The sequence below is a fragment of the Triticum urartu genome, chromosome 6A, assembly GCF_056163025.1.
Source record: "Triticum urartu cultivar PI428250 chromosome 6A, HENAU_Tu73, whole genome shotgun sequence".
Lineage (NCBI taxonomy): Eukaryota > Viridiplantae > Streptophyta > Magnoliopsida > Poales > Poaceae > Triticum > Triticum urartu.
The window spans coordinates 230263589-230277105 of NC_141878.1; the positions used below are offsets into that span (position 1 = coordinate 230263589).

Below are 13517 nucleotides of genomic sequence, written 5' to 3' on the forward strand. Positions count from 1 at the left end.
GCTTTTTAGCCAACGTTAACAGGATGTTGGGCGAACCAACCTACGGTTAGATGGTTAGAGAGACTGTGGTATTCCCAGCCCATCGGGGTAAGTCCTGGTACTTGCATTTATTCCTGGATTTATTTAAGATTTCTAGCTATGCACATTCAGTGGGAGGAGATGTTCACATCGATGACGAGTTGCTTACGATGACTTTGTAAGGCTCAGTCTTTCAGAGATGCTCATGGGGTAGGATGTGCGTGTGTGTTCATTGATGAGTGTATGCGCGTGTATATGAGCATTTGTTGTACTCTGTTTTTTTTTTAAAAGGATGTTGGTTGTGAATTCTCCTCACACGTCTTTCCCCAACCATCCGAAGGGACGCCTTTCCCCAACCACCCGACGACCGGGGCGGCCGCCTCTGACCAGACTCTGATGTCGCCACCCCCAACCACCGGTGTGAATCCTCCTCTAGCATTGGACTTCCCCTCCCTACGACCTTTCCCTCAAACCTTCCTACCAGTTCTTCTTCTTCTTCTTCGCCTTCGCCTTCTTCAGTAGAATCATCATCACCACAAGGGTAGGAGGCTCCGTCGCGGTCGGGGTCTGCTGCTGCGGCGAGGGACCATCGTGCACGTGCGTCGGAGTGGAAGGAAAGGGGAGGAGAGGATGGAATTGGGGGAGGAGGTGGCGCGCGCGCTGGGCACGGGCTTCGACCTCACGTCCGACTTCCGCCTGCGCTTCGCGAAGCTCCGGCGGCGGCTCGTGGACCTCAACGAGGCCGGGGCGAGGGACGTCCCCGTCCCGGGCGGGGGCGGCGCGGTGCTGCGCGGGATACCGCGCGACGTCGGCATCGACAAGGGCGACCGCATCCGCTTCCGCTCCGACGTCCTCGAGTTCAACCAGGTGCACCCCCCCGCATGTCGCCATCCGTCTCTGTTGGCTTTCCTCAGTTCCAGCTTTCTGTATGTTGCCGTGCCGTGCATCAGTTAGGGAATTCTGTGGATTAGGCGTCGTGGCCACATGCTTCTTCTCTTCTCGTATTGTTGGATCGTGTGGGTTTTGTCCTCGCGAAATATGCTTTCAACGATCGGAGGTTGCGACCTGTACCTGTACCAATCGTGCCTTTTTCTTTTGACGGAACTACGGCGCCCGGCCTGCCTGAACCCTTCATTGTTAGTGTTCGCACACGAACACGTCACGTGTACCCTCGACGCCGGGGATGATGCACCGCAGCTCACGTCGAAGGAGTCTCACCGAAAGCGCGATTCGCAAGTCGACCGTAGAGAGCTTTTGAGGACCCGAAACCCCACACTCCCGGGAGAGACCCCGTCGGGGAGTGCGGCGGCTATGGGCTGCCCTAGGTCGGTCCAACCGCCCCTAGAGCCTCGGAATTCGCAGCTCTCCAACACGAAGAACGACGAAGAACGAGGAAGCAAGAACAGGGGAGAGACAAAACGTAGATGAAAAAGTAGTAGATGTGTTTTTTGCGATTGTGTGTTGTTCAATCGGCCGTCACCTCTCATCTATTTATGAGGCGGCTAGACTTCCCGTACAAGAAAAGAACTAAAAATTCCGTCCAAAACATCAAAAACCCTAACTTAACTCGGACAGGAATCTTTGGTAATTTCCCGGACCAACTCGGTCTCACCGATTGGTTCATTTCGGTCCCACCGAGTGAACTTTGCCAATTCTCTGTATCCTTCTGTAATTTCCCGGATCAACTCGGTCTCACCGATTGGTTTGCTTCGGTCCTACCGAGTCAACATTGCCAACTCTCTGGTAAATTTTCGGACCAACTCGGTCTCACCGATCAAATCAACTTGGTCGGTCCGAAATGACTCTGCAGTTTCTGTTTCTGACCTTGTTTTGCCTCCCCAGGTTGCATACGACCTCGGATTAAGATGATTTTTATATCAAAATCTACCGTTTCATCGAGACGCACAACTTTCATGTTGAAACATTTTCTATTAGAGGCCATCTTGATTAAGTTTTATGCCTTTCTTTACTCTGGTGTCAACATGAGCATCTCTGAACTTGTCATAACTTTTGAGTCCGAGCTCCGTTTTAGACCATCTTCATATCCATCTTGATCTTCTCGAAGAGAGACATTCCAAGGTGACTTCCAATCATAAGTTTGAATTGGTCTTTATATAACCTATGCTAATTTTATGAATGTGCCAATTTTGAGCGTCAACACATGTCCCCCTGTTTTTCGGCATAGCTAGTATGCCGAAAAATAACTTGTACCATGTTGGTTCTAAGGACGATGTCAACACTCCATCGGCCATTCTGCATCTTCTTAGGATGATAAGTATATATCGGCCATTGCTTGTTTGAACCTCTTGATGCAAACTTGGGTGAAAAACTTCTCAACTTCTATAACAATCCGGTGATAAGGTTCCATAGATCAAAACCATCATCCGAACCATATCGTTCACCCTTTTGCTAGGATTTTGCAGATAATCAAGAATGAACTCCCTCTAATCCTTTCTTTCACCTGCATACAAATTTCATTAGTGGCCGAAGCAATGGGCTTTGGTTCGGCCTTACCTATGTCGGTGAGATCAAGCATCGGCTATTGATAGATGTGCAATACACCATGATCTACATGGTAGCCGAATGCTTGTTGCGCCAACTCATTTGCTCTTCAATTTTCATGTCTAGATATATGAGAAATATTAAAGCAACCCTAGGTAAATTTTATATCTAGAGATACCTTAAGGTAAACTATTAGTGATTTGTCAAAACATTGATGAACCTTGGATATTTGTTGCACTACTCATAACGAATCACCCAAAGCCTCAATGTGGGTAGCACCTATGGCACCCAAAAGATCCAAACCGAATAACATTGCATATTCGGCTTTGATTATTGTGCAAAAAAATATTTTAAGTGGCATGAGGCTTCACAAAATAGTACCATAAGGATATATATAAACAACACCAACACCTTGGCCATTGTTATGAATTCAACCATCAAAATATAATCTCCATAGTACTAAAAAGACAAGGCTAATATCAATATTATGCATGTCATAAATCCGATGGTCGATAATAAAACAACAATGATTTGGCCTCTCATATTCGTAGGCCGAATCATATATATTAAATCAAAGCATAAACCCACTCAATTTCTATGAATCGGTCTATGCAACATATTTTGAATGGCACCGGTCATAATGTTTCATCTCCATGCAAGCATAATATAAGTATATGTATAGATTTCCATGAACATGTACCTTGTCTTGCTCTCCAACCAAACTAAGGACGATGTTAGAATGGTACACCGGCCATGCTTTGTCATATTCTTAGGGCGATAAATAAATATCGGCCACCTCCATAAGGTTCATGTAGAATTCATCCACCAAAGCATGTATAGCCGAAATAAACAAATGAAATAGCAAATCAAGTATTTCGGCTCTTTGGATCAACAACAAACTTGTAGCTAATCAAATGTATAGTGATTTGGTAATACCCTCTCATGATATAGAAGATTATGTTGCATCCATGGATGAAAATAAATCCATGGAGGGTAATTGATCATACCTAGGGATGAGTTCCATGGCAAAGACATCAATGGCATGGTTGAAGAAAATGGATGATGTGCTAACCGAAGATTTCGATGTTGTGATGCACTCCTTCGACTTAATTGTTTGTTGCTTCCATCCTTCTCTCTCTCTTCACTTTTATTGTACTTCTTGTAATGGAAGCTTGCACATAATTCTCATTTTGGGCACTTCCTTTCGGAATCCATGCCATATTCCTTTCTCAAGTTCTTGTGCACTAAGTTTTTGCAATTTCTTCTTTTGCCAATATGATAAGCCGAGTGGGCACCCCGATTGTGATTTTGTTTGAAGCAATGGCAACTCTTGTTTTACCTTGTGCACTCTCAACTTCTTCTCTTTAGATTTGGCACCTGATTGACTTGCCTCATCGCCTTTAGTAGCCGATGTCAACACTTTAATTGGCTCATTTTCATTTGAGATCAAATCTGAAGTAGCACTCTTACGGCCATCTTTTTTAACACGGTAAACTTGCTTGACCACCTCTTTCTTGTTCCTTGAGCTCCGGACCAATTCCTTGTGATTGAAATGGTCTTTGACATGTGATTGTTCATCAAATGTTGATTTTCGAAGAGCTGCATAATGTTGGTGAGATTGTCCAAAATAAGATGGGTAATGTGTCCTTGTATCATACCTGTCCCATGATGGATATGGATTTACATGAGCATAGGGAGGTATCCACGACATCGGCATCGGCGGCCCAAAGTAAGGATATGAATATGCTGCATTGAGATTCTCACTTTGCCAATGCTGACCCTCATATTTGCGCTTTGGGGGTGACCTTGGTTTCTTTGAATGATTTGGCCGATAAGCATTCTTCTCTTCACTCTTCTTTTGATATTTATCCAATAGTTCAGAGAAGGTGATTTTTGATCTCTTACACTTGTGCTTATTTCGGCCTTTGTTTTATTTTGGTTTGCTTTCATCGATCATTGGATTTGCTTGCTGCCCCCCAGTCCTTGGCGTCTCCATTGTAGCTTCCATGGAATTCTCGCCCTTAAGATTATGTTCATTATGCTCTTCAACAACTTCTTTACATGAAAGATTGATCCCATGCATGATTGATAAAGCTAGGGCTAGCCGATACATTATGCTCATTAGATGATCTAGCAACAACATACGCATTATTTGCATCTACATATGTGAATTGGGTATTCATATTACCTTTGTAGATTGCAAACCCTAGATGATGATCTCTTCATAGCAAGAACGGGCCGGAGACCGTTCAAAGCTTCGTCCCCAGCGGAGTCGCCAAAAAGTGTGTTGGCACACGAACACGTCACGTGTACCCTCGACGCCGGGGGTGATGCACTGCAGCTCACGTCGAAGGAGTCTCACCGGAAGCGCGATTCGCAAGTCGACCGGCGAGAGCTTTTGAGGACCCGAAACCCCACACTCCCGGGAGAGACCCCGTCGGGGAGTGCGGCGGCTATGGGCTGCCCTAGGTCGGTCCAACCGCCTTTAGAGCCTCGGAATTCGCAGCTCTCCAACACGAAGAACGACGAAGAACGAGGAAGCAAGAACGGGGGAGAGACAAAACGTAGATGAAAAAGTAGTAGATGTGTTTTTTGCGATTGTGTGTTGTTCAATCGGCCGTCACCTCTCATCTATTTTGAGGCGGCTGGACTTCCCGTACAAGAAAAGGACTAAAAATTCCGTCCAAAACATCAAAAACCCTAACTTAACTCGGACAGGAATCTTTGGTAATTTCCCGGACCAACTCGGTCTCACCGATTGGTTCATTTCGGTCCCACCGAGTGAACTTTGCCAACTCTCTGTATCCTTCTGTAATTTCCTGGATCAACTCGGTCTCACCGATTGGTTTGCTTCGGTCCTACCGAGTCAACATTGCCAACTCTCTGGTAAATTTTCGGACCAACTCGGTCTCACCGATCAAATCAACTCGGTCGGTCCGAAATGACTCTGCAGTTTCTGTTTCTGACCTTGTTTTGCCTCCCCAGGTTGCATACGACCTCGGATTAAGATGATTTTTATATCAAAAATCTATCGTTTCATCGAGACGCACAACTTTCATGTTGAAACGTTTTCCATCAGATGCCATCTTGATTAAGTTTTATGCCTTTCTTTACTCTGGTGTCAACATGAGCATCTCTGAACTTGTCATAACTTTTGAGTCCGAGCTCCGTTTTAGACCATCTTCATATCCATCTTGATCTTCTCGAAGAGAGACATTCCAAGGTGACTTCCAATCATAAGTTTGAATTGGTCTTTATATAACCTATGCTAATTTTATGAATGTGCCAATTTTGAGCGTCAACAGTTAGTAAAAGGCCAGGGCTGCACGTTAGGCGGAAATCAGTGGGCTAGCGCCGTCGGATCTGCCACATGTGGCCGTTTGGAATAGCTGGAGAACATCAAGGCAGCCCCCGCGTCATCGCAACATCCCTGCTGTTGTGATCGCCATCGCAATATCCCCGCTATTGTGGTTGTCACCATCGCAACATCCCCTCTGTTGCAGTCCTTGCTGCCGTTGACGCACCGTCAACCTGTCGCAGTGTCGCGGGCCTCGCGGCCGTTGCATTCGGCACTGCGCAGCATTGTCCCTATTGCAGTTGTCACAATGTTGCCACCGTTGCATTCGCCGCTGCACAGCATCATCCATGTCGCACTACGCCACCGCAACATCACAGATGTCGTGGTTGTCGCCATGCAACTTTGCCGGCGTTGCAGAAGCGTGTCGTCATTGCTGAATCATGTGGAGATTTGGACCCTTCGAAGCATGGGGAGCCCGCAGCAGCAGTGCCCCCGGCGCCTTGCTGCACCTCGCCGTCACCCCCGCAGCCGTGGTGGCTGTCGCCCCTTCATGCAGCAGCGTCGCCAGTGCGCAGTTCGTGGCGAGCCCATGGCGAGCCCATGGCGTTGCAGCAGCAAGCCGTCTGCTTGTCCAGTTCGTTAGGGCCGCAGTGCCATGTCTCAATTGCGAGGAGCAGCGCTGGATGGGGAGGGAGACTGTGAGGGGGATGGGGAAATCGCTCGATTCGGAAGAGGAAAGGAGATAAGGAAGGAGAGGGGACAGGTGCGGGGCTCACATGACGCGTGTTGCACGCGTGAGCCAGCCGACGCGTGAGTGTAAGCAGTCGGCGGATTGTGAGCATTCCCTTAATAAAAAGCACTGTATGTAGCGGGATAAAGATACATCAGGTAAAGAGGAAGGAGAACAGAAAATCTTTGCACAAGATGGTACAACATAATGCTCCAGTCCATAATTATTAAAATCCTCTCCTTCTCGCAGCGATTAGATCATAGCATCTGAGCATCTCCTAGTCTATGACGTGAAGCCCTTCCAATTCTTGGCGATAGACCATTGCATTTCACTGTTTCCAAATACTCCGAAGGACAGTCAAACGGACCTTGTTTTCGCGGTTGTCGCCCCAAATCTGTTGTATTGTCAGGATCATCTGTACATAAAATTAGGGTTGCCCCTAGAGATTGAAGAAGCTCACATTGTACTAACATATGTGCAGTTGTTTCTGGAGATAGACAAAAAAGGGCAGCAATCCGAATGAGCAATTCCACGTCGAAACCTGCGCTCATTTGTAAATAACCTGTTTTTGAATGCCAGCCAAAGGAATATGGTGCATTTATTAGGCGCATAGTTCTTCCAAACCGCCATGGCCCATGAGTCAATTGGCCTGTTTGCAAAGGCTGCGGCATATGCCAATCTCGTGGAGAGAGGCTTCCCATCTAGTCTTCCTATGCAGGTGTCTTCCACCCGCGAATTCAAGATTATGGTGGCCATCGAGCGCAACAAGGTAAGCCCATTCTTGGCAGTGGAGGAGATCTTAGGTTGTAAGCCGAGGATCAACAAAGAGGAGTTGAGCACTCTAGTGACAGAATCATTGAGCCTCTTATAGTGAGAAAACAACATTGAGAAGCGTGGAGTGGGAGTGTCTCCGAAGATCCAAAGGTCGAGCCAGAATGAGGTAGCCCATTGCCAATCATGACTTCAGTTACCTGGCGAAAGAACCTCAGACAACAGTATCTAGGTGATTTGAGTCCCCGAGTTTTCTGGAGTTGGTCCAACTGTTCATAGAAGTGAACCGAACTTCTGAAGTAGAAGAACCAGGCCAGTCAGTTTTAGCAAGTTTTTTAAAGAGGAGGCAAATATTATGAGTATGAAGGAATTTGAACCCTAGACCACCTTTTGCGAACGGATACATCGCGTCCCAAGCAACCTTGCATTGCCCACCATTAACGTGGTCCTGACCTGTCTAGAAAAAGCTTGTCAAAAGCTTGAATAGTGTTGATAGGAAGGAGAAGCGCTGACATCGCATGTGTAGGTACTGCCCTAAGAGCCGCACGCAGAAGAATCACCCTACGATCAATCGAGAGAAGACTTCTATGCCAACCTGCCAGCCGTTTATCTTCCTTGTAGATCAAAGGGTGGAAGGCCGAGATCTTAAGTTTGGAGGTTGACAGAGGCAACAAGGTGAAACCGAGCCGCCCGAAGTAGATGCCAAAGATATGGCCAAGTCATGGTAAACCTGTATAGGAACAAAGCTACTCTTGTCAAAGTTAATATAGAGACCGGTTACTTTGGAGAACGCAAGTAGGATAGATTTGAGGTGTCGGACTCCTGGCACGCCTTGAGGATAATAAGTGTGTCATCTGTGAATTGAAAATTGAATGACTGGGCATGTGAGAGAATCATCCAGCGGGTGTGAGAGAAGATTATAAGAGCTAGCTTCAAGAAACACCCTTTGGAGTACGTCGGCGACAATAATAGAAATAAAGGGAGATAGAGGGTCGCCCTGGCGAAGGCCACGACGATACTTGATCCAGGGGCCTGGTTTACCATTTAGTAAAACTACAGATTGACTCGAGGAGTTTAGGTTTGAGATCCAGCGGCACCAACGCTCCGGGAAACCTTTGGCCTTTAGAACTTCGATCAGAGCATGCCAAGACACCAAATCGACAGCTTTCCGACTATGACATGATTGGATAGTATCCGTGGCATAGATAAATTTTTCCGAAATGCTTTTACCCTTAACAAAAGCCGTTTGGTCTTGGTGGACCTGCTGCATAGTGAATGGTTGAACATGATTAGCTAAGCATTTGGAACCTAGTTTCATAGTTCAATTTTGTGGAGACACCGGCCTGAAGTTGTCAGAGTGAATGGCTCCCTGTTTATTAGGAATGAGAGCTATAAAAGCTTTTAATACGTTTAAGATCTGCCTGGTGTGAAAAGAGGTCGGACATGACATGAAGCTGATCATGTTTGACAAGGTCCCAATTGGATTGTTGAACGCTGGACCAAACCCATCCAGGCCTGGGCTAGACTTGACGTCCATCGAATCGAGAGAAGAGTCGACTTCATTTTGGGTGAAAGGGGCAACAAGGGATTGAGCCTGGGGGTGAGAACCAAATTTCGAAGCAAGGGGTAACATTAAAAGAGAAGCAGTTAGACGAACTGGTACCCACTAAGTTTTTGTAAAAAAATGTGAAGGTTAGCTTGCTTTGCGGAGTGAGGGCATGTTATGTTCCTGTTGCTTCATATTACCATTTTGTTTGTGTCACGAAGATATTTTCTCTGGAACCGCCATAAGTATGCTGCTTAAGTCATCCAGTCAGTCTTAAGAAGTGGCGGAATTTCAGTTTTTTTTGTTCCTTCACCCACATCTTATCTTTCCCACCTACAATGGTTTTACCGTCTTGAAATACTTTTATTCGTATGTCTGTTGCGTACAGGCTACCACTGTTTGTCCAGTTGGATCAGTTGGATTTTTATTACCAAGATGGCAGGAGCGTTGCTTTTTCCTGAAGAGAAAGAGTTTATATATGCAAGAAATAATCTTGTTTTGAGGGCAGCAGGAGCTCAGATCCCTGCCCACATAGAACTACTTAGTTACTGATTAATACTCCCTCCGTTTGTTTTTTGTTTTGCGCGTAAGATGAAACATGGATACCAAGGAGCGCCGACAAAGAGTGTTGCTAGATGATTTTGCCCCTGAGCTTACACTAGATGCGTCAATAAATTCACATGATTCCTCGCTCTCCACATTCTCCTCCCACCACGCGCGCCTCTGCACTCTGCATATGTCCGCATGCTCCTGCTGCTTAGGCCCACGCGATCCTCTCAGCCTATTAGGAGCATACATGCATAATCGTGCATCAGATAGGAGCAGTTTGCCCAAAAAATTTCATTCGGAATGGAACTCTGAGGAAGATGTAGAACGCCAATTTTCTATTCCCCACGAAATTGTACTCATGGGAAGAGAAAAAAGGAGTGCCAACAAACTAAGCATCCGTCTATAAAATCCATTTTCATTACTGGAGCCAAAAAGCAGCTGCCGACTTCTCTACTCTAGCACCAACAAAACTTAACTAGAGTTAATAAAAGCGCTGTTTATCGAGAAAAATAATGATTCATATGTTGGTGAAAATCTAATTTTCCTTTTTACCCCTGTGGGCAAAAATCTGAAATTCTTGGTTCTCCAACAAATATTTTTTCTTCTTACCCTTTTTGATTTAAACTAGAGCCATATCAGTTATTGATATGCCTTGGTCAAAAACTGCAGTGACTTGTATGACCATGATGAATGCAGCTATTGCTCTCTTCTGGAAACTGGATCATTTTGTAGTTAATCACATTCTGGTTTTCTTGACAGATGTCGGAATTACTTAATCAGAAATCCTCAGTCCAAGGGAAAGTTCCTTCAGGCTATTTCAATGCACTTTTTGATTTAATGGGAGCTTGGTTGACAGATGCCAAAGAGATTAAGTATCTTGCTTTTGACGGCTATTTCATTTCGTTGTTCAACTTGAACCTAAAAGCTTCTCCGTTGGTTCTTTGCGATGAAGTCAAAAAGGCTGTTCCATCCAAGTGGGATCCTGTAGCATTATCTTGGTAATAAAACACACTGTTAACTCAGTCCCATAACTCTGTTTTATATTGTCTAATTAACTTATTTTCCATCAATTAACTATACATATTCATCTGACTGGAAATTCTATGAAACAGATCACCTACTTCACCCATACGATACCTTACATGTACCCAAATAAATATCAAAATAACTTATTTTTCATCAATTAACTAGATATATTCATCTGACTGGAAATTCTATGAAAAACATCACCTACCTCACCCAAACGGCACCTTACATGTACCGAAATAAATATCAAACTAGAAAAGATACATGATCTAATTTCTCATCTTTTGATTTTTCTCAGGTTTATCAGAACTTATGGGACACACATAATTGTTGAAATGGCAGTTGGAGGTCAGGATGTCATATGTGTTAAACAAAGTCATTCTTCAACTATTTCATCTGCTGAACTAAAGTTACATCTGGAAGATCTTGGCGATTTTCTATTCTCCGATGGGAAAAACCTCTCCCCCATACATCGTAAGACCAAGGATGGCAAGAGCAAGGTATACATAGTCCTACCCTGAGCCGGTGAGCCCATGTTTCTGTATATCGCTTGAAGTTTAGCTAACTTGAGTCATATCATTATAGGTGCCTGATGTTTTTGTCAGGATAGTGCAGCAGCCTAATAACCTACATCTTTCCAGTTACTCAGAATCATCAACCAAAGATGTAAGTTTTTCCTACCTTACTGTGCCAATCGGCTCTAAAGTTCTCTGTATGCTTAAACATAACTTTTTGTCCAAATAGGGCCTGACAATTACATGTTCGAAAAGGGGTGGAGATGTACATATACCCAGTCACTCCAAGTGGTTACCAACAGTTCCGAAGAATCCTGACGCTATAATGTTCAAATTTGTTCCCATTACCTCTCTTCTTACTGGCATTCCTGGTAGTGGTTACCTCAGCCATGCCATCAATTTATATCTTCGCTGTAAGTCCTGGAGGCATTTTTCTTCTTCTTAAACTCTTGTTGCATTTTGCCAAGCAAACTCTGAACAGTGTTAACTTTAATGGATTGTCTAGCTCAAGCATGATATTTGGTTAAGTTAATTCTTAAAGTTGACTTACCTCTCAGATAAACCCGATCTTGACGACTTACAACATTTCTTGGAGTTTCAAGTGCCTTTGCAATGGGCACCTGTGTTCAATGTGCTTGTCCTTGGGCCCCAGAAGAGAAAAGGCTCTTACCCTTCCTTGCAGTTCAGATTCCTTGGCCCCAAACTTCGAGTTAACACTTCTCAGGTACCAGATTGTTTGTTTCCATAGTTGGTTTTTTTAGGTAGAGTCTTAATTCCCAGTTATCTGCTGAGAAAGATTAGATTGAAGTACTACTATTACTTTCCAACAAAGCTGAGCTTCCATCTATTAATTAACAATTGTATTTTTGTTCCAGGTATCTAGCGCCCAGAAACCTGTAGTCGGTCTTCGGTTATATCTTGAGGGTAGGAAGTGCAATCAGTTGGCCATCCATGTCCAGCACCTCTCTAGTGTCCCAAGCATGCTTGGAGACTCGATGGCATCTTCGATGTCTGAGTGGCGTGAGTCGGAAGATACAGACCCAGGGTACATTGAGGCTATCCAGTGGAATAGTTACTCATGCATTTCTACATCTGTTGTGAAGTACAACCCCGAGTGGAGTAAGAGAGTTTCTGGTGGAGTTTTCATCGTCACTGGTGCCCAGCTCTTCACAAAGGGAACCTGGGCAAGGAAGGTGCTCCATCTGCGGCTCCTCTACACACATATCCCAAAGTGCACCATACATAAATCTGAGTGGACCCGAGCACCAGCAGCATCTCAAAAGGGAAGCTTTTTTACAACAATAAGCACAACTCTAAGCTCTCCTTTCATGCATCGCAACGCACAGCCTGCCCAGAAGCATGAGCCGGCGCAGCTGAACTCAGGTGTTTACCCTGATGGTCCACCTGTTCCGCTTCAGTCGAGGAAGCTCCTGAAGTTTGTTGACATGTCGGAGGTGGTGAAGGGGGCACATGATGTCCCTGGGCATTGGCTGGTGACAGCTGCGAAGCTTGTGAAGGAAGCTGGCAAAATTGGATTGCATGTGAAGTTTGCCCTGCTCAACTATGATGATACAGAACAACCGCATGGAAGTATCATGAGCTACCACTGTAAATAGGACAGGTGATTGTTGATCTTTGTACTCCATGCAGTATCATGAGCTACCATGGAGTAGATGGCAGGATTTTGGAAGCAACGTTAGGATACGAGATTGTTAGAGTTTTTTTTTTTTGGGGGGGGGGGGGGGGGGGGCTATAGAAAATGTATAGAGGACACAAACAGTAAACGTAAGAGCCTTGTATTGCAAATTCTCAATTCTTGTACTCAATAGATTTGCGTAGTTAACAGCTAAGATATCAGTTGGATTCTGGTAATGCAAGGAGAATGTATGATCACTCTGATCTCTTCATCTTGCACACGGGCATATTTGCCTTAGCCCTTTGATACTACTAGTAAATATGCCCGAGCATTGCAACGGGAGAAATACCGCACAACACATATGTCAGTGAACAATGCCAGTAATGCTTAGAACTTAAACAACTAATCTCATCGAGCTCAACGTGAGGCCTGCGGTCTGCAAGCTACCCTGTAAGAGCAAACTTAAACTTAAACAACTAATCTCATCGAGCTCAACGTGAGGCCTGCGGTCTGCAAGCTACTCTGTAAGAGCAAACGTATGATGGAATGGGTGTAGTATTTTCCTCCTTTTATAATTATATATATAATTAGGAAACCCAGGCATTCACATGAATAAATGCATCTGAAACAAAACTAGGGACTAAAGCAACTAAATATGAACGTTTTAAGAGAATCATTTGAACCTACCTTTTATTTAAGTTCCTTTTCAAATTCTTTCCAAACCTTTTCTAAAATCCCACGCCTTTCCTACTTCAATATTGACCTCCAAACCTTTCCCTTAATTATTTCTGCATTTGCCATAGCTCCACCAAAAATATCAACATTTTTGGAAATTCAAATGAGTCTGAATTCAACTTTTCCAAAGTGGGTGTAACTTTTTTATTTGGGTTAAGTATAATCTTAGGCCCCATGTAAAAAGGTTGAAC

At 44.7% G+C, this 13517-nt stretch overlaps 1 protein-coding gene across 2 annotated transcripts; it reads left to right on the plus strand.

Annotated features, from left to right (window-relative positions):
* Positions 1–350: 350 nt before the first annotated feature.
* LOC125512656 (MACPF domain-containing protein At1g14780) lies at positions 351–12848 on the plus strand. Of its 2 annotated transcripts, XM_048677755.2 has the most exons (9): positions 753–885; positions 3889–4009; positions 4118–4249; positions 10174–10412; positions 10739–10940; positions 11026–11106; positions 11185–11368; positions 11513–11679; positions 11831–12848. In XM_048677755.2, the coding sequence occupies exons 3-9, from the start codon at positions 4205–4207 to the stop codon at positions 12569–12571; spliced, it is 1659 nt and encodes a 552-aa protein (XP_048533712.1). In that variant the 5' UTR covers positions 753–885; positions 3889–4009; positions 4118–4204; the 3' UTR covers positions 12572–12848. The 2 variants fall into 2 exon arrangements, with proteins under 2 accessions (XP_048533710.1, XP_048533712.1); XM_048677753.2 differs by lacking the exons at positions 3889–4009; positions 4118–4249 and having other exon boundaries at positions 351–885.
* The last annotated feature ends 669 nt before the right edge of the window (positions 12849–13517 follow it).

Bases quoted from the DNA above. Each gene is read 5' to 3' on its own strand.
- LOC125512656 (XM_048677753.2), top strand. From the start codon at position 649: ATGGAATTGGGGGAGGAGGTGGCGCGCGCGCTGGGCACGGGCTTCGAC. The intron at 11,107-11,184 runs GTAAGTTTTTCC...TTGTCCAAATAG, and splicing joins CAGAATCATCAACCAAAGAT to GGCCTGACAATTACATGTTC. The intron at 11,369-11,512 runs GTAAGTCCTGGA...CTTACCTCTCAG, and splicing joins CATCAATTTATATCTTCGCT to ATAAACCCGATCTTGACGAC.